Source organism: Palaemon carinicauda, chromosome 8 (assembly GCF_036898095.1).
Source record: "Palaemon carinicauda isolate YSFRI2023 chromosome 8, ASM3689809v2, whole genome shotgun sequence".
Lineage (NCBI taxonomy): Eukaryota > Metazoa > Arthropoda > Malacostraca > Decapoda > Palaemonidae > Palaemon > Palaemon carinicauda.
Window position 1 is genome coordinate 143898370 of NC_090732.1, and position 22111 is coordinate 143920480.

General features: G+C 43.7%; 1 protein-coding gene across 1 annotated transcript in view; it reads right to left on the bottom strand.

Moving 5' to 3' along the window:
- The window catches only part of LOC137646009 (micronuclear linker histone polyprotein-like), a 112495-nt gene that overhangs the window by 64535 nt on the left and 25849 nt on the right, over positions 1-22111 (bottom strand). The window contains 1 exon segment of the mRNA XM_068379140.1: positions 1147-1255. Coding sequence (XP_068235241.1) covers positions 1147-1255 — 109 coding nt within the window.

Sequence of the window (22111 nt, forward strand, 5' to 3'; positions counted from 1 at the left end):
ACAACCACTACAGGGGAAGGATTAGGTTCAGGGGTATGTGGAGAGGAAAAATCTACCGACCTAGAAGAACTTCTCCTTACCCTATCTCTCTCTAGTCTGCGTGTATATTTCTCAAATTCGATAAAATCGAATTCCGAAAGCCCACGCATTCCTCACACCGATCTTCCAATTGACAGGTTTTACCCCGACAATTGGAACAAACAGTGTGAGGGTTGAGAGAAGCCTTTGGAAGACGCCTATGACAGTCCCTAGCATTACATTTTCTGAACTTGGGAACTTGTGAAGGGTCATCCATTTTGAATTAGTCAAGGGAAAATTCCAAAAAACGATCTAAGTCATCAACAATTAATCCGATCCAAAAAAAGAGTTCAAGGATTTATTTGAAGAAAAACACCTGTACTGCGAAAGCTCAAACCAAATTAAAGTACTTCACCAAATATGATGGGAAAAACTCCAGGTTCAACAGCGAGTAAAGTACGTCTTGTCGACACGTCGACAGAGAAGAAATTGAGTCTTTGTTTACATCGAGAGTGGTATCTGGCCGACAGTTGGCGCTGGTGGGCACACCCGCAACCTGTATAGCGATCGCTGGCGAGTTTTTTACTGTATGTGTCTGTCGAGCAACAGAGTTGCAGCTATTATATATTCACCGGCTAAGTTAAATATTTAAAAACTGTTTTCCTGAATCTGACCTGCTGAAATTAGGGTGCATCTTATATGCCTATGCATTTTAAAGGAGTTCCATTTAATTTACATTCCTTAATTATGTCATCCAAAGGTGAAAAACAAAAATTTTAATCTCAGGTGCTAGTTTTGATGTTACCCAAATTTAGCATATATGGTAGGCCTATAGTCTATAGAATTTGATATAATTTTGCTTGCTTTTATACTTCAGGAAACTTTTTGCGGATACGACTGATTATCGCCAAAAATTGGACACCCCTTAACCCCTATTAGTTCAGTATTGCGAGGTTCAACTGTACAGTAATCTGCGGTAAATCTATTTAAATTCAATAAGGTATTCTCTCAATGAGAGAGATTTGAAACTTCAAAGTTCAATCCAACAAAATTTGCAGAAACTAATAAAAATTACAAAATGTATTAAGAAATCATTATTCCAAAAAAAATAGAATCTAAAACACTCACAAAGCTTTTCTTGTATCTTCACTATGGTTTGTCTTGAAATAAATTTCAATAGGTAAATTGAAGCTGCCATAACCCATTTCACTGATTCTGTATGGAGGTGCTTTTAACACTGAAAAGAAAAAATACAAGAAACATTAATATGGAATAAAAAATTGTAAAAGTAATTTGTATTTTTCGTACCTATGTATAACCAAGTCCTTTAAAATAGAAAAATGCCTTGAGCAGCACTGGAGTAGCCATTGAATCATTAACAAAGTGATTAGCTAATGACAGGTAGGGGCAAGAAGGAAGCCCTCTAACCTGCCTGTCACAGAATAGGCCCTTTTTGTCCTTATGCCTTAACTGACATGGGTAGTTGTGGTTAAGGTGGGAAATTTAATCTAAAGGAATAAAGTTTGTACATACATACATAGGCCTATACAAAGGCACTTCCCCCAATTTTGGGGGGTAGCCGACATCAAACAAATGAAACAAAAAAGGGGACATCTCCTATCTATGTTTCTCCCAGCCTAAGCAGGGACTCAACCGAGTTTGGCTGGTACTGCTAGGGTGGCACAGCCCACCCTCCCACATTAGCCACCACAGATGAAGCTTCATAATGCTGAATCCCCAATTGCTGCTATCTCCGTGGTCATCCAAGGCACTGGAGGAAGCAGCAAGGCCTACCGGAACTGCATCACAATCGCTCGCCATTCATTCCTATTTCTAGTACGCTCTCTTGCCTCTCTCACATCTATCCTCCTATCACCCAGAGCTTCCTTCACTCCATCCATCCACCCAAACCTTGGCCTTCCTCTTGTACTTCTCCCATCAACTCTTGCATTCATCACCTTCTTTAGCAGACAGCCATTTTCCTTTCTCTCAACATTACCAAACCACCTCAACACATTCATATCCACTCTAGCTGCTAACTCATTTCTTACACCCGTTCTCAACCTCACTACTTTGTTCCTAACCCTATCTACTCGAGATACACCAGCCATACTCCTTAGACACTTCATCTCAAACACATTCAATTTCTGTCTCTCCGTCACTTTCATTCCCCACAACTCCGATCCATACATCACAGTTGGTACAATCACTTTCTCATTACATTCATGCCCAACCCTCTATTTTTTACTACTCCCTTAACTGCCCCCAACACTTTGTACCCTTCATTCACACTCTGACGTACATCTGCTTCCACTCCACCATTTGCTGCAACAACAGACCCTAAGTACTTAAACTGATCCACCTCCTCAAGTAACTCTCCATTCAACATGACATTCAACCTCGCACCACCTTCCCTTTTCGTACATCTCATAACCTTACTCTTACCCACATTAACTCTTAACTTCCTTCTCTCACTCACCCTTCCAAATTCTGCCACTAATCAGCCAAGCTTCTCTTCTGCGTCTGCAACCAGTACAGTATCATCCGCAAACAACAACTGATTTACCTCCCATTCATGGTCATTCTCGTCTACCAGTTTTAATCCTCGTCCAAGCACTCGAGCATTCACCTCTCTCACCACTCCATCAAAATACCTTCACTCCTTCATTCCACCATTCACTGCCCTTCCTCATGCTGCCTCTAACAAACTCCTTGCCACACACATAACTTGCAATCCCAACAAAATTTTCTTTTACTAATTTCCACTCCTCTAAATTACCAGTTTCTCTTACTTTCACTTCGTCATATGCCATTATCAACTTTTCTTGATATTTACTTTTTACTCCCGGGTTTTATTAGCCCTTCAACCCTCACTAGCTCCCTTTTACATCCACCTACTCTATTCCCCAACTCTTTTGCTACAACTAATTATCCTTCCACCAAAAATTATCGGACATACCGTTAGCCATACCCCCTAAACACGTGCACGTCTTTCAATCTTCCAAACATTCTTTTAGTTATCAACACATAATCCATTAATGCCCTTTCTACCACTCTTACCCATGTATACTTGTTTTTATCTTTCTTTTTGAAAAAGCTGGAACTTATCACCATCTCTTGCTCAACACATATCGACCAGTCTCTCACCACTCTCATTTTCATCTGGTGGGCCATACTTCCCAATGACACCTTCTACCTCTCCAGCCTTTAAGTCACCCATGACAACTACATAATTCCTTCTACCCAGTCCTTCTAAACACCTAGTTAATTCATTCAAGAACTATAGCTAGGAAAATAAATTACTTTTAAAATTTGTTATTTGTTCCTACACGTATACAAAGCCTTTTGTCATTTAGAAAAAGGAGACTCTCTCATTGGTGTGAGGAAGCCACTATAACTAAACTATAAAGTTATTTTCTTTCCTGGATACGTCCTCCTGCCTCGTCCCGTGACTCAAACAACCTCCTTAAAGATAATCATAGGGATGCTGAAGTTAATAGGGCTTTGACCAAAACTGGTTTAAGAGGAAACCAGTACTAAGACAAGGAAAACCATTTCCCTAAGAGGGAGATGATGTTAGCAGTATGAAACGAGACACATTGAGAGAGATGTTTGGTAAGATACCGACCCATCCTTCTCCTTTCCAGAAGGCTGGAGGAATTGCATCTTACCAGATATAGTTTACAAGAAAGGTGTCCTATCGTGTAACCTACCAGCATCAGACGTCCAACCAGTATGTAACGGTTGCGGCTGCTGCTCTCCACTGACACAGGAACAAGAAAGAAGTAGAAGAGCCAGTCATTCTAACTCTCCTCCAGACTTATGCCAAAAGCATTACCTTATGTAGGATGCATACTATGCTATGTGTGGGAGCTGGGAATGCTACAAATCCACTGAACAGCCATCTCTTGAGGAGCAAAGGTGGTACTTCATCCTCAGACCAACGTTCATCTACATGTACACCAACAGGTAACCCAAGATGCTACAGTACTAACACAGGTAGTCTTGTGAATTATTACTTGTGATGGTAGATATACTCAATGACTAAAGTCACATCTACATGTAAACAGCTTGGTGTCATGTCAGGGCATTGCAGTGCTACTTGAGGGGGACTCACACCACGTGAGTGTTGGCCCCTTTTTAGCCCCAGAATTAACAAGTATTAAGTATTCAGACACTGTTCCTTAAGGCTTGGTGAGACTGTTTGCTTGCACATGCAACTTTGGTCACTCCGTACCTCTGCCATCTTATATACTGTAGAAGAGTCTGGATAATTTCCTTTTGTTCCTACTGAGGCTAAAAATAAGGTTGCAACGATCTCAGGGGATGTGTCGAGTTCTTCTTAAGTAGCACTGCAGTGTCCTGACGTAACACCAAGCAATTTTGTGTCACCTTAGAAGTAGAGTCATGATTGATAGGGTTCGAAGAAGGTATTCAATGCTGACTAGTGCTGGGTCTTCATCACACAGTCTGTGAAATGATGAAAGCAACAGAACCCCCAACCTTAAAAAGCTTGACTTAAGAGCCTTAAACTCTACTACTCTCTTCTTCCCTAAGTTAAGAGGAGAGAGAACTATGATGGGTCCCCTTAGGTTAGAAGTATGTTTGTGCATTAGTGCCCTGAAGACAAGGATCATCCCACCCTGGGTAGGACCAAAGTCCCAGGATAGACAAAACTGATCGAAGCTCTTTATGAGCATTGACCAATTTCCACACAATATCAAGGAACCTCTTCCCCAATTCTCTTGCCAAAATAGAGAAAAGAGACATTCTTGAGGGAAAGACACTACGAAGCCCCATTTAGGTTGGCATGAAGCAAGTGCTCCCATGCCTTGAGGATAAGATGGGATACCTAGAAACCTAAGTGCCAGGGTAGGCAAGACTGATCAAAGCTCTCAGAGCATCACCTTCCTTCACTACCTCAACATCACTCTCCTGAGAATTAGATAAGGAGTCCAGCACCTATCCAATCCTTAGAGCAACTACTGTGTTCAAAAGGTGCTACTGTGACCTATCAACAATCTGTTGATGGTACCTAAAGCCTAAAGATATGTGCCTGTCAACCCATTTCAGGTTTATTTTCTCTCCCTAGAAATGAATGCCCAAATCCAAATGGATCTGGGAGCTTATATCATGAATCGGTCACTGATCAGTCCTGTTTTACACGGGAAACAATTCCTAGTGCCACAGAGCAAAATGGTATTGTAAACCACTGTTGAACACGTGTGGTTGGCCTGGTTTGGAGCTCAGAAATTCAGAGCAGGGACTATTCATAGACTGGCTTGGCACCACAGTCTACAGCAAGAAGGACTGGTACGAAATGGTGATATCTTTCTTGAAGTAAAGGAAAGGAAACCGAGGTGATACTCAATTGTCCGAGTAAAAGGTGAAGGAGAGTGCTCAAGCTCCAAGATCACATGGCCTAAGACTTCATCAGCCCCAGCCCAGGGGTATTGGCCACCATATGAATAAGGGAAAGATTAGCTCCCTATGGAGCCGTTATCTCGGACCAGTACAGCTGAACAGGAGCCACGGTCCAGATGCTCCGAGTCTCCACGTACAGGAGCCACAGCCCAGATGCTCTGAGTCTCCATGTCTCTCAAATTAATTGAAAGCCACCTGGCATAATGTACACAGTCCGGGGCAAGGGAGAAAGGAATGAGTTCCTGCAGTATGTCTTTGTCCATTTGGAAATTATATTCCCGGTATGATATGATGAAAACAAACACTAGAACTTCTACCTGAAGCAAAAGATCACAAAATGAAAAATTTATAGTAATTTTTATTTCTTCTAACGATACAAACCTTGAAGTCTTTATTAGATCCACAAGACTTATGGCAAGGTGTAACTACACCACCGCTTGTTGGTTGGGGGTTGTAGTACCAGCTACCCTGCTCACGCACACACGTGTCCTATCGTCACTTTTGCTCGAAGGCAGGACTTATCAGAGGATAGGTGATGGTGGGCCAAATTTGTATACATAGCTACAGTAGACCTCCGGGGTACGGCGTCCCTAGCTTACATTTTTTTCACGTTACGGTGTGAAATGTTTTTTCGTCCCCTCGTTACGACATTTTTCACCACCTTACAGCATTGAATTCCAAAACTCAAACTTGGCGGTTTTTACGAGTACGACTGTGCGAGTCACTAGCATACCACCAAGCTCATACGTCACTAAGAAGCTGGTCTGCTATTGGCCGGAGTCACGGCGTCACTAAGATGCCGATACGCTATTGGCCAAATCCCTCCCACAATGCCTGAGAGAGATGCTGCCCCTCTCTCTCTCTTTGTTATACGCTCGCTCAGTTCAGAATCTCATGTGCGTTTCGTAAAGACTTGATCTCAAGTGAGTGCTTGCGATATTGTATTTTTTATGCATTTTAGTGCTTAATTATAACTTTTATTCGTTAGCCATGGGTCCCAAGATTGCTAGTGATGTTAAAGGGAGAAGTAAGATGATGATTCCTATGGAAACGAAGCTGGAGATCATAAAGAAATAAGAAGAAGGCATGCGCATCGTTACCCTCGCTAGTATGTATGGCCGTAACCAGTCTACGATTGGTACAATTATCAAGAATAAGGAAGCCATTAAAGCAAGTAAGTCTTCTAAAGGCATGACTGTCCTTGCCAGTGGAAGGACCTCAATCAACGACGAGATGGAGACTCCTTCTTCTATGGATTAAAGAGAAGGAAATCGCTGGTGATACACTCACACAATTGGTAATTTCGCACAAGGCGAGCGCCATCTTTGCCGATCTCGTGGAAGCCCAGAGAGACGGCGGAGACGAAGGAACCTCGCAGCAAGCCCCCCCAAGAGTTCAAGGCTTCTCATGGGTGGTTTGATCGCTTTATTTAGAGGACTGGTATTCACTCAGTCGTCAGGCATGGAGAGGCGGCCAGTTCTGACAAGAAAGCAGCAGAAGAATTCCACAAGAAGTTTGAGAAAGTAATTTCCAGAGAAGGCTATTTTCCTCAGCATGTGTTCAACTGTGATGAAACTGGCCTCTTCTGGAATAAAATGCCCCGCCGTACATATATCACAGCTGAAGAAAGGAAACTTCCTGGCCATAAACCGATGAAGGACAGACTTACCCTCGCATTTTGTGCAAATGCCAGTGGGGACTTAAAAATTAAGCCCCTACTGGTATACCACTTAGAGAATCCTCGTGCCTTCAAGGCACAAAATATCACGAAGGAGAGGCTCTCGGTATTTTGGAAGTCTAATGCCAAGGCCTGGGTCACAAGGACCATATTTATTGAGTGGGTAAACATCTGCTTCGGTCCTGCTGTCAAGAACTTTTTAGAAGAGAACAATCTTCCTCTCAAATGTCTCCTGGTACTGGACAATGTCCCTGCTCACCCTCCTGGCCTCGAGGACATCATTCATCCTGATTTCTCCTTCATCAAGGTTCTCTATCTGCCACCGAACACCACCCCTCTCCTCCAGCCTATGGACCAGCAAGTGATTGCCAACTTTAAGAAGCTTTACACGAAGCATCTGTTCAAAAGATGCTTCGAAATGACCGAAAGCACTAAACTCACCCTCCGTGAATTTTTGAAGGGGCATTTTGACATCGTTCAATGCCTGAGGATGATCGACAAAGCTTGGAATGAGGTTTCACGGCGCACCTTGAACTCCTCATGGAAGAAGCTGTGGCCAGCTGTTGTGGCAGAACGAGACTTCGAAGGTTTCGATCCCTCAACCGAAGACGAGGCCGTTGATGATCCTGGCCCTGAGGGTGATGTTGAGGAAATAATTTCAATCGGGAGGTCCATGGGGCTTGTTGTCGATGAGGCTAACGTCCATAACCTTATCGAGGAACACAGGGAAGAGCTTACGACTGAAGACTTGAAGGAGTTGGAGGCAATGCAGTTGACCATCATTCAAGAAGAGCACAGCTCTAGTGGTGGCGAGGACGGGGGGGGGGGGGGGGGAAGCTGAAGAAACGACATCGGCAGAAATAAGGGAAGCTATCGGTTGGTATGAAAACCTTAAAAGTTTCATTGGAAAGAAACGCCCAGAAAAACTTCACACAAGTAGTCTTATGGAGTGTTAATGACAAGTGTACGAATCATTTTAGTAATATGTTGAGGAATCGTCAGAAACAGGCTTCTTTGGATAGATATTTCTCCAAAAGAGAAGTGTCAGAAAGCAAAGATGATAATAGTGATTCTATCAAAAAAGCTAAAAAAGAGTAATTTTTCAAGTTCTAAAAAAAAAAATCATAAAAAATATTTAAAAAGACAAAAATAATAAAAAAAAGCATTTTTAATTTTAAGTGTTTAATAGTAAGAATAAATTTATTATTAAGTGTATATAACATAATTAGCATTGATATGTTTTTATATCTACTGTCTCCTCCTCCCCCCTCTGCCTCCACCCACTACCAGCTCAAGTCACGTCACTCCAAAGGTAAATAAAATTTTTTAATTATATACTGTACAGTACATGTATATTATATATAAGTATACTGTAGTACATTGCTTACTATACTATTTTGTTACATACTAATTTTCAATGTTACCTGGGGTTTTGCACGCATTAGCTATTATATTGCCTGTCATACGACATTTTCACCATACGATACCAACTCCGGTACGGATTAATGTCGTATGGCGGGGGCCTACTGTACATGTTTATATCGTTAGGAAAAACACAAATTACTTTAAATTTGTCATTTGTTCCGACATTAAATACAAACCCTTTTGCTCTTATTTAGGGATGACTCACCCCTCAGATGGGTGGAAGTCCTAACCAACTAACTAGCTGGCTTTTGAACCGGGGTTTTTCCCTCTTCATGCTATGCACTTTTAAAGGGGAAAACACTGACACCTCGCTAAAACCTACGTGCAATACCACGCTTTAGCGGCCTAAGCAATCTGTGTGATTGGGCAATACTAGCAGTGTGACTAGTCTAGGTAAAAACCCTCAGAAACGTAGAAATCTTTGAAACAACCATAGACGTTACCCAATCCCACCTTGCCGACAGGTATGTGGACACAACAAGCATATATCTCTATACCAGGTTACACAAGGAAAATGGTTTTACCTGCAGACAGAGGAGGCCAGCTTGCAGAGTACCGAGTGTGCGGTTCCCGAGAGGGGAAGATGAAAGAAAGAGCCAGTCATTCTTGTCATTCATCCCAGACTTAATCCTGGGTAATTCTCCCCTCCACTATCTCCTACTTGCACAGGACCAATGGAGAATGTCTCCATGTTCCTGTGGGTCACGTCTTTCAGGAAGGGGGCGGTGAAGGTTGTCTGACGCTTACACACACTCGCTTGTAGGACCTGCGTTACAGAGTAGTTTTCTTGAATGCTATGGACATATCTATGCCCCAACGTTCTGAGCTCTTTGTCGTCTCGTTGTGGAGGAAGATCAAGGTTCAACGCTCCGTCTATGACCTTATGAATCCAAGCAGAGATCGCGTTCTTGGTAATCCTCCCCTGTGCTGACAAAGAGTGCTGACACTCCGGGGCTAACTCCTGCAGTTCTCTTGGCGTAGAACCTTAAACTCCTCCCTGGACAAAGTAGCAGGTGATATGGATCACCGGTTATATTAGAAAACTCCCAATACCCAAAAGGGCCCGAATCTAAGATCCGCTACTCTCGGATTTTGAGGCTTGGTGATAAGCTCAGGGATGAAGCCAAGCATTACCTTTCATAATCGCCTTGAATGGGAGACGTCGTATAAAAGACCATGGAGTTCACCTACTCTCTTGACCGAAGACAACACGAGAAGGAAAACCGTCTTCAAGGTCAGGTGAAGATCTATACTTGGCGTCATGGATCATAGGGGGCACCCTTCAAGGATGTAAGGATGCAAGCCACACTCCATGGGGGAGGTTTAACTTCTGACTGAGGACAGTTAAGCTTGAAACTCCGTATGAGGAGAGACAATACCACTCAAGAGGAAAAGTTAACTCCTTTTAGCCTAAAGGCAAGGCTCAAGGCTAAGTGGTAGCCTTTCACTGCTGAGACCGAGAGGAGATTTCCCCCCGAAGGTATCCAAGGAACTCGGCTAATGTTGGAAAGTGGCATCGGGGGAAAGGTACCCCTTCCCCAACATCAACCACAAAAGGAAGTCCACTTAGCTGAAGATTTCCAGAGGTATCTGGAACATCCTATTAGCCTCTTTGTGTGAGAGATACTGGATAACCTCAAGGTACAGGAAGAAAGGGATCCTATGGCTTTGTGGAATAAGTTTCTAGGTGGTTGTCTGAGTAGGTCATATCATGAAGGGGGTTCTCTTGGGACTTCCGTCGGCAGCTCAAGGAGGTTTGGGAAACCATTTTGCATGATACTATAGCAGAGCTATAAGGGTCATTGCTAGGTTTGCGGATGATCTTGCCATTTTGAGTACCCTTCTCCTCAGGCAGAATGGAGGAAAGGCATAAACATCGATATTGTCCCATCGCTGCTGGAATGCATCCTGCCCGAGGGCCTCAGTATCCGGGACTGGTGAACAGCAGAGCAGGAGCTTGTTGTTCAAGGATGTTGCGAACAGGTTTATTGATGGGGAAATCCTACAAAGTCAGGACTTTGTTAGGTACTCGATGATTCAAAGACCTCTAGGAGGCCATCATCCGAGTCGCTCTGCTCAGCTTTCTGTGAGTACATTCCTTTTGCTTGGAATGAAGCAAGCTGATAGGGAGAGTCATCTTCTGCCCATCTTAGCATTTCCACTCCTAGATGGCAAGGTGGCGCAAAAAGGTACAGCCTTTTTTGTTCTGTAAGCCAATACCATGGTGTTATCGCTCCTCAACTTCATGAAGTGTCCTGAAGGGAACTGCTGGAGTGAAGGACTGTTAGAAAGACAGAAAACTGCTCTCATTCCAGGAGGTTCATGTGGCAATGATGTCGGAAACGGACCAGAGCCCGGATGCCGTGTGATGCTACATGTGTGGCCTGCCCTTGCCTTGATGCTTCTCAGAAGAGCAGTAAATCCAGGGGGAAGATGGAAGATCTCATACCCTGAGGAGTTTGAGATCTTACGATCCTCCGTTGGTCACCTGGCGCTACCAGGAGGACAGCTGTCCTTGTCAAACAGAGTAACTTCTCAGTATCAATGATATGGCAGTGAATCTAGTAGAAAGAATGGGCTACCATCTTCTTCAGTCTCTCTAATCTGTCCACAGAAGGAAAGACCTATACAGTAGTTTGACGTATAGAAGTAATCCTAGGAATACCAATTAATGTTGGCTGAAGGGATGACCTCTCAAAATTTTACCCCAATCCTCAAATTGCGGCAGATCTCGAGAAGACTGCCTCAGTAAGGGAGAAGGGATGACCCAGAGTCAGTTTGAAATAGCCATTCGTCCCAGGGTCTTAACAGATGAGTGCCGTTCCCGTGGATCCCGTGTGAAGAAACAGAGGAGAAGCGATCAAGTCGAAAACCAGCATCTACAACTAGTATTACTGGATGTATAGGATGATTCTTAGATCCTTCTTTGAAGACAGAGGAACTGGAATCCGGTGGTAAGCCTCCTAATTCCAGTGTATGAAGTCCTCGGGTCTGACTGCTCGTTTAACAGAGCCTGTCATATCCATCCTGAAAGAGGTTTGTTGAACACACTTGTTCTGGGAGATGTCAAAAACTGGATTCCAGCTTACCAGAGCCTTTCTGCAAAAAGCTTGACAGTACAGTAAAAGAACAGAGACTCTATGATGAAAAATGCAATCATGCAACGATGATGTAACTCCTTTGAAAGGTAGTAGGTTGGCTTGGGCACCAGCCACCCAGTGAGATACTACCGCTAGAGAGTTATGAGGTCCTTTGGCTGGCCTAAAAGTCTTACACTGGATCCTTATCTCTGATTACATTTCATTTTCTTTTTGCTTACACATACACCAAATAGTCTGGTCTATTCTTTACACATTCTCCTCTCTCCTCAAACACGTGTCAACACTGAGATTACCAAACAATTCTTCTTTACACAAGGGGTTAACTACTCTGATATCATTGTTTAGTGGCCACTTTCCCCTTGGTAAGGGGGTAGAAGACCTTTAGCTATCCATGGTACACAGCTCTTCTAGGAGAAGGACACTCGAAAATCAAACCATTGTTCTCTAGTCTCTGGTAGTGCCATAGCTTCTGTACCATGATCTTCCACTATCTTGGGTTAGAGTTCCCTTGCGTGAGGGTACACTCGGGCACACTATTCTATCTTATTTCTCCTTCTCTTGTTTTGTTAAAGTTTTTATATTTTACATCAGAACTATTTATTTTAATGTTACTGTTCTTCTCATACTTTATTTTTCATTGTTTCTTTTCCTCATTGGGCTACTTTCCCTGTTGGAGCCCCTGGGCTTATAGCATCCTGCTTTTCCAACTAGGGTTGTAGCTTACCAAGTAATAATAATAATAATAGGACAGAATGTCTGTACGTTTGTTTGAATTCGTGTAGATTATAGAGACCTGCCATCGCACCTCCACAGGTGGATAGGTTGTGATGATATGTATATTCTTTGTAGCCAAACTGTGGATTCTCTGACCCTATAGTTGAGCTTGGTCATTCAGTGGGATTCACGAACAACTTGTTTTTGCGTAAAGCCTTACAGGAGAACGCTATTTGTTCAACTTGGATCACCTGTTCACGAGACGGAGTTCCATGCACGTTGATCCCCAATACTTCTGCGGGAGTTTGGCGAGGGGCTTTATGCAATCCATCCATAGGATTCGCTACAGGGACTGAAGGAGTTCTGTTGGTTGGACGAGTCTTGTTAGTTGAACAAATCATGGTTGAAGAAAAGATGAGTACTCCTAAACTGAAGGAGGGGGCGGACGAGAAAGGTGTTACCCCTATAGAAAACATCTGGCCGATGTTTCAGATTTTGTATTCCTACCGTTGGCTGAATGAACTCAGGTTGAGGGAAAGCATTGTCGTCAGAGCATTGACAAACAAGACCGAGGTCATGCTGTAGGTTGGTCATATATCCCCTTCTAGGAGCAGAATCTCGTGGAAGGAGGATTGAAGTTGCTTTGCACAAGTCACGAAGGAGCCTGGGCCAATGGTGACCAGTTGTAAATAGGAGAGGATTCCTCTAATCTATGTTCGCTATAGTCCGGAAACATAAGCATGAGCTGATTCAATCCCAGAAAATTTGGGGATGAAAAGGAACAACCCCAAGGGGTTGTCTTTCAAGACTGTTGTCCTACACAGGGGTAAGGGGACGAGGAGATCACAAGGAATCGGAACCCAAAACCATGTAAGTGATACGAGTTCTCTAGCTCATAGAGCGAAAATAGTCCCGAAGAATTATATTCCGCGAGCCTCATTCCAAATCACAGAGGCAGGTTGCATGAGCGACTGATCGGAAGACTTCTATTAAGGTAACTGCTATGTAGAACTATATTCTACCTTCCTGGAGAGGTCCGGCAGTGTATGGGTGAGAGTGCATGCGACTAACATAGATCTTGTCATCCAAGGAAGATGTCAACTTTTAAGGTAACCATATACCAAAACGAAGTGGCCAAGGTTAGAGACATGGAGTAGAGGAGGAAATCTAGTTTCTAATGCACAGTACACCAGCCCACTAGTAATAAAAGTAATAGTAGTAGTAGTACAGGTAGTGGCCCGATAAAGATTCATGAACACTGACGAGAACCGGAGAGCTGATGAAGAAGCTTCCGAATCAGCATGCGCGGGCCCTTAAACATCTGCATGACCTCTCGAGTCGCATTGAGAGCCGAAGCTCATATGGAGAAGTCCTAAAGATGAATAGCATCTGGAATCCGTTCCTACTGTACTCGTGTGAAAACAAGTGGCGAGTGAGGTACTGTATTAAGCATCAAGGCTGACAAGTGTGCTGCCCCTCCCATCATTGGTGCTGGGTTAAGTTCCAAGATGGGAGTGTGTGCTAAACTCCCTCAACTGCGTGTCATGGTAAGCACTACCGAAGTAGAGCAACCCATAGAAACCATAGGTTGAAGTTCTATGTACTGCCGCTGTCAGGAGCGCATCCAAGTAGCACACACCTGTGTGCTATTGCAGATGTGAGAGCTAGTATTGATGAGGTAGCGTTAGCTCTTGCTCTGGATATTGTCTAGCATGTGTCGACAAGATGCGGAGACTTGCTAGGAGACTGGAAAAGTGATCGTTGAAGCAATAGCGCTTTGTGTATGACGAGAAGAGAAGAAGAGTCTCACTGGGAAGAGCAATGTGCTTGCATGCAGTGAGGATTGTAGCCAGAAGCGCTCTGTGATCCTCGCCAGAGAATTTCTCTGTTGAACGAAGTCAGAAATGACCACCCTAAGAATCAAGGCCTTCGAGACTCGTTGCTGGCTGTTGGCGATTCTACCCGCAAGCCGGAAGTGTTTCTCATCAAAGGTAGAGGGAAACTTTAGGTCAGAAAGGAAAGTCGCGAGTCAGTAATTCTACCCGCAAGCGGGAAGTGCTGTTCGTCAAAGGCGGAGGACAACTTTAGCTCAGAAGGGAAAGTCGCAAGCTGAACAGCGCTGTGACCCTGAATAGTAGTCGTTATTCTAGGAGTTTTCTCGAGTTCGCCTGCAGAGGCCAGTTGGAAACTCGGTCATGAGCTGAAGACTGGTCATAAACAGGAACCTGGTCACAAGTTGGTCTGTGTTGTATTATTGTTAGTCCTAAGTGCAGTAAAGAAAGGCAATCACGAGTAGAGGAATTGTCAGGCGCTGGAAGTGGTTGCTGGAACTCTAGGAACCTGGAAGCGAACTGATAGGCGTTCACGAGCTGAACGAGTTGAGAGGCGATCAAAAGCTGACCACCGATCCTGAGCTGAAGGGCTATCGTGAGCTGCAGCAGGACTGGGAGAGGCAAGTCTACTAGACGATACGGGACAGCAAGGAGAAACGAGTCTACCATGCAAGACGAAATAGCTAGAACAGGCTGACGGACGCTGGAAGTATCAAGCTCGCAGGGGGCAAGTAATATCTTGATGATCCGACAGGCCACACTCCGAGAGATTAGAGAAAGGTATGTATGAGTCCATAACACTCTTAATCTTCTGTAGCAAAGACTACTCTGGAGATAATCAACCCAGCTTAAGGGAAAGGTGTCCACCGTGAGTACCAGGAATAAACTTCGGACTTTACCCTTCTTCCTGAGCCGACTGATCAAGCTCAAAGCGAGGGAAAGTGCCACTGTTAGTGTGATCAGAAACTGCCGCAACCGATGAAGACGCTGACGGGGCAGGAGCAGCAACTTCCACAGGAACAGGAACATGCTTCGGACTCTGTCCTCCTTCCGCTGTTTGCCATCGCAGAATGAGGGAGTGCGTCATTGTCAGCTCAAAAGAAAACCTAACCCTCGAACGGGAAAGGTGGCCTCTGAGAGGAGCAGGAACATGTGTAACCGTATATTATGAACTTAAAATGCACTAGTGAATTAACAATAGCTAGGCCTTCCTTGTCTATTACTGCATACTTACTTTCGGAAGTTCTCAGTTTTCTAGAATAAAAAGCTATCGGGAAAAATTGTTTCATATTGCTGAAGCAATACCCCACCTATTCCTAAGTCTGAGGCGTCTGTTGCAATGAAGAATTCCTTACCGAAGTCAGGAAATTTTAAGATAGGAGAACTACACAGTTCATCTTTCAAGGTATTAAACGCCTGTTGATATTGCTCCGACCATATGAAATCTACGCCCTTCTTCGTAAGATCAGTCAAGGGAGCGGCTATTATTGAATAATTGCATATAAAATGCCTGTAATATCCACTACAACCCAGAAATTGCTGTATTCCCTTCACATTAGTAGGTATCGGAAAGTTACGGATAGCCGACACCTTATCATGGACTACTTTAAGACCTTGGCTTGACACCATAAAACCCAAATAGACTAATTCTGTTTTGAAAAATTCACACTTAATAATCTTTACCAAGGTAACAAATATTTTTATTAGTTACCGTATTATAATAATCTATGTTTTGACAAAGGTAACAACTATTCTTTAACAAAGTTACCGAATCATATGTATATCAGTATTTTTTTTTGGTACCATATAATCGTTTGCTAGCAATGTACCATATATATGATCTGTATTTATTTTGCATTTTTTCTTTGTTTTGGCAATAGTTGTTAAGTATGCATTATTATTTATTTAATGTGCCTATTTGAACATTTGTCCTCATTTGCTTATGGCTAAAGTTAAAAAAAAAAAAATACAATATATATATATATATATATATATATATATATATATATATATATATATATATATATATATATATATATATATATATATATATATATATATATATATATAAAATACAATATAATATATATATATATATATATATATATATATATATATATATATATATATATATATATATATATATATATATATATATATATATATATATATATATATATATATATATATCCAGTCACACTCCTAGTAAACATATTTTGACGTATTGTTAAATTTAAAAAAAAAAAAAATTTAGGTAACTGACCTAGCTAATGTAATATATTATATATTATTTGTTTAAAACACATGACCTACAGGTCATTGTGGAAGTAAGAGAAGTGTTAGAACTGCCATAGTCATATTCTAAGCAGGATGCGATTGCCAAACCTCAGCAATGTAACATTTTTCATGAAGAGTAAACACAACCAAGCCCCGTGAGAAAGAAGTTGTCTGTGAGAACGGAACAAGTACCTTCCGGTATTAATGTTGTGTTTACTATAAATCCATAAATGCTGAGATAACTGTGTAAACTTTAGTATGAAATTGGATATTTGTATCAGTTCGCTTTAAGATGTCATACGGAATGGTCATCCGACCAAACCAGCTATACTCCTCTGATGGAGATGTTAACACTATTCTTAACCCTTTTACCCCCAGGCTATTTGAAAATTTCCAACCCTTAACCCCCAAGGGGTTATTTTTTTCCCAGCACATTTTGCAGTATATTTTTTTCAAATTGCTCTAACAGCCTTAATTTTTGTCATAGAGAGGTCAGGTTGGTCTCATTCTCTTGGAAAATGCCCGAATTTTCTTAGAAAATTATCAAAAATATGAAAAAAAAAAAAATTTTTATAGCATTTTTTTGCAAGGATGTACCGGTACGTCCATGGGGGTAAAGGGATGGCTTTTGTGAAACGTACCAGTACGTCCTTTGGGGGCAAAAGGGTTAAAGAATAAACTATTTTAAAGTTAACTTACTTAGACTTTACTTGAAGATGTAACATACTAAATCTAATCTATAACACATTTAAGATGACATTTGAAGAGAACCCAAATGTGTGTTAACAAAAGTAGCACACCAATACATGCTTTCGACTTTGCACTCCTTATGCTGGCTGCATTAGCCGAAAACAGCAATACTCACACCTGCAAAAATAAACAAAAACTAAAAGAACAAATTAGTCAAAAGGCCAGTCAAAAAATGGGTTAAGCAGTGGAGAGAGAGAAACGTCCACTCTCCATCAAGCCAAAAGTAAAAGTGGCAATAGAAAACAGGTGTGTGTGTGTGTGTGTGTGTGTGTGTGTGTGTGTGTGTGTGTGTGTGTGTGTGTGTGTGTGTGTGTGTGTGTGAGCAAGGTACCAGTACTAGTCCCCTACCACCTCACTAACAAGCAGTAGGGTAGTTACACCTTGCCAAAAGTCTGATGGCTAGTCTTACAGCTTTGCCAAAAGTACATCCCTAATACAGAGCGAAGGATTTGTATTTAGTGTCGGAAGAAGGTAGAATTGTGGATGCTCTAACTCATTTTCTGATCCAGCTTTCACAACTTAGCTCACTTTATTCTGCTTCCTGGATATATGCCTTATAGGCAGCTTTGCGCATGATATAAACTGCAAGCTGCAACTGGTGGGCTGGGCATGTCTTCGTCACATATGAAGGAGGGATAAATGAATTTGCTATTCCAGGAGTAGCTATTTCTGTTTTTGCAAAACCACTAGTTCAATCACTGACTTTGTTATTATTGAAAGGGAAGAGATTGATAAGCCCAATGAGTCGATCTTACCTCTTGCAGAGCTGGTCACTGACTTTCAAGAGATCACCCATTAATTTGAATGCTGTCCTTTTTTAAATGCAGACTCCCAAACATGACAACCATATCACCATACCACAATGGCCATTCCCATTGGATTTGCTAGGCAATTGTAAATAGTGGCTGATAAACTGTTCAAACTGGGGTTTGGGCAGGATTGAGAAACTGTGGCTGCTCTTGCAATATCTATGACATGTTTCATCATTGCAACTGAATGAGCTGCCTCTTGAAAAAGAGGCAACATTGATGATAAGCTATTTCAAAGGAAGCCTGTCGCTTCTGAGAATCATGATATCCTGCACTAGATATGAACACAGCATTTTCCCTCGTCCTACAGCATGGCTTTCTCTGGGTATTCACACTCAAGAGAAATACCATTAGAAAGCACAATTTGATATCTTGCGGTTCCACTGGATGAAGGGAGGGGATTTTCATGTTTAAAGTGAGTCCTGGATGGACTTTCTACACTGTTCCACAGTTCCCAGTTCCTTCCATTTCCTTAAGTGGAAAAAGAGCTGGGCTCTGGATAATCGGGGCTTTTCTCAAAGCCAGAGCCTCTCATTGACTAATTTGTCAGGAAAATTTGGAACCTATAGAAACCCTCTGGTCAAAAATCCAGTTGGTCCACTGATTAGCAGACTGGTGGGCCAGGAAGGTGACCACCTTTACCTGGACAGAACTAGTTCTGTGAATGACTGATGAGCAATCGGGGTAAAAACCAAGTCAAACAGCTCGCACTAAGCGAGTTTCTGCAGCCAAAGATTTGTGCATCTGCACTGTCTATTGTCTCCCTGGCCAACTATAACCTGGGAAGTTCAAAAGAAGATTTTAAACTCAGTTGTGGTGGCAAAAAGCTTCTCAATAAAAGTTTTCCTTTACTTTCTCATCGCTCTGGTCGTTTCCCCTAGACCGTTAGCCTGCCTAATGTGAGCCAACACTTTTAAAAAGGCTGATTAAAATTAGGGTCCTTGCCTCTGTGGGTTTGGGGCCTGCATTGGGAGTTAAAGTGTCAATACTGTCTAATGACTTCTCACCCCTTAGGAGAGAAGGGGGGGGGGGGGTTTAATCTCAACCTGGAGAAGGTAGGCGAAATCTTGAAGTTCTCCCTACTGGACCTAGTACTGAACCTGAAAGGTACTCTGGAGAGTCTTCCTGAATGAGGCTGTTTCTTGCCTGCCTCTGGGTCACCTTTGTTTCCATGCTAGCCTTGGGTGGCAAAGCAGACACTTATATCACTGTAGGGCTAGCACATTCGTGTTTAGGAAGGCCGACTGACTAAAGAGTCCCAGAGTTGCCTGATACTTGATGATGACAATCTGGGCGAGTGATTTTAATAAGAGCTCGACCGCAGTGTTCTAGGGGGCTCTCTCCCTAATGAAATTTGTGTGGAGAATAATCTCTAGTTTTTTGTCAAACTCTGGAGTCCTTCCCCCAGTAGGCGAAGAACAAAGAGGGGACCTTGCCCGTATTGAAAACAGAGCATACCTTTCTCCACGAGAATACCAGTGAGCATATCATAGGTTTTGGCACTCCCGCCAGGTGCTCAGCTCTTTATATATCAAATTCTAAGTAATTTGTATTTTTCCTAACATACTTACCACGGACTACTCTCTCAGGAGTTACTCTTTTAGTTTAAACTTGAAACCAGAAAATTTTTCCCCCAACCAGGACTCCATTCCAGGCGAGAGGCATAAAGCCTCAGGCCGGTAATATGTCCAAGGGTATGTTCCCTGCACAAAGCGACCTTCCACTGTCTTTGACCCACAATGCACCAAGAAGAAGGCCTTGTCAGGCCTGATAAAGACAGGGCAAAGGTCGCCATTCGTACTCGATCCAGGTGCCACTGTTGTCTCAGTGCCAGCTACTTCAGAGAACTAGCGGGGTAGGTAGGGTGGGACATACCTTCGAGAGTAGTCTGGGGTAAGTATGCTAGGAAAAATACAAATTACTAAGAATTTGATACTTGTTCCAATGCATTGTAACCACGGACTACTCTCTCAGGAGACTTAGGCTTACGAGGTGGAAACTGAAACGAGGAAGGGGCGGAAAACAAGGTGATATGGAAGGCCTGTTGGGGAAAAAACTTCAAGAAACTTCAAGAAACCTGCAATAACACTCACCCAAGTTGGGGGACATCCATCGACGTAGAACTGTCATACGTGCCATGTAGCAGGAGAACTCACCGTGTTTCCCACCTCGGACGTTAATACTGTGTGCAAGGCGTGGCATTAAATCCCCTGTTGTGCCACCACGATGGGGCCGAGTCTGTACTCTTTGCGAGACACTAAGGAGCAGTCTTTCAGGTAATGGGAAGTGAAGGTGTTCTGTCTCTTCCACACACCTGTTTTAAGAACTTGTGCCACTGACATATTCTTTGAAAAGGCCACCGATGTACTGATGGACCTGATATCATGGCGGGCCTTAAGCGGGACGTCGATGCCAGGTCATTTCAGAGAGCCCTAACCGGACACAGCAGAGGGTCCTCTGAGTCATCTGACTTAGGGATGGCTGGGATCACCACCTCCGAGAACCTTGGATCTGAGAACGCTGGGTTCTGGGTCTTGGCTACGAAGGAGGGCACAAAGGTTAGGATTGTCTCCTTCCAGGCGATGGAGTGACTAACGTTGGCTGCCAGCCCATGCAATTCGCCCACCCTTTTGGAAGAGGCCAGGACGAGGAGGAACACAGTCTTCAGGGTCATTCCTCTGTCCAGGGCCTGCCGCAACGGTGGTTTCTTGAGGGAGTCCAAAACCAAGAAGACATCCCACTCCGGAGCCATCAAGGAATGAGGAGGGCAGGACTGCTCAAAATTCTTGATAAGCATGGACAGTTGCCTGGAACCACCCAGGTCTATTCCTTTCAACCACGCAATCTGTCCCAAGGCAGCTCTGACCCCTTTGATAGATGGCACCGACATGTTCCTATCTAAGCGTAGGTGAACCAAGTAATCTGCTATTGTAGGGATGGAGGCTCCTATGGCTTAACGGTCATTCTTCTGGCACCACTTGTAGAACCCTAGCCATTTAGCTTGGTATATGGCCCTCGAGGAAAAGCGGAGGCAGCCCGTCATCTGGGAGGCCGCCCTTGGGGAGAATCCTTCCCTGATCAGGAGGCGCTCGATAGCCTCCACGCATGAAGGGATAGGTTTCCGAGCCCCTCGGGAAACTTCAGGAAATGAGGCTGCCTGAGAAGATCTCTGATGGGAGAGGGCCACGGCTGGGCCACTGCTAGGTCTCGTAGGTCGGGGAACCACTCCTTTTCCGGGCGATTAGAGTCATCTGAGCCCCTTTGGAAGTCCTTAGTCTGTTTAGGGTCTGCCGCAGGAGCCCAAACGGAGGGAACGCGTAGGCGTAGGCATCCAGGCTGTCCCACGGATGTTGAAAGGCGTCTTCCATGACTGCCGTTGGATCCGGGACTGGGGAGCAAAACACTGGTAGTTTGGCGTTCAGCCTGGTTGCAAAGAGGTCCAGGGAGGGAGACCCCCACCTTGCTACTTCTGGATGAAGGGACCACTCAGTGCCTAGGACTTGCCCTCTCCTGCTCAAGCCGTCTGGCACCACGTTTCTTTTTCCTGGAATGAATCTCACCATCACGGTAGTCCCATTTCCCTAGGCCCAGGTTAGAATCTCCTCCGTCAGGTCCTGTAGAAGACGGGACCTCAGACCGCCCTGCTTCTTGATATAAGTGACCACCGTGGAGTTATCCGACATTAGGGAGATTTGTCTGCCGCTGACTTTGTCCGCCAGGGACAGTAGGGCCCTCTGTGCTGCCATGAGTTCTAGCTCGTTTATGTGGAGGGTCTTCTCCTCCCCGCTCCACACACTTTTCTTGTCCCACTAGATTGGACGTAGTCGTATCCTGCCCAGAGGGACCAACTTTTCCAAGGACACCAGGTGACCCACGAGCCTCTGCCACTGACGAAGGTTGGCCGTTTCCACCCCCCAAGGAATGGTTGACTGACTTCTTCCAGACGTTCGAGCCTCTCTGACGTGGGGAAGGCCTTGGTTTGGACCGAACATTAATCCATTCCCAGGTACACTGTCCTCGTGGAGGGAGATAGTTGGGACTTCTCCCAGTTCGCGACAATCCCCAACTTGTTGCATAATTCCA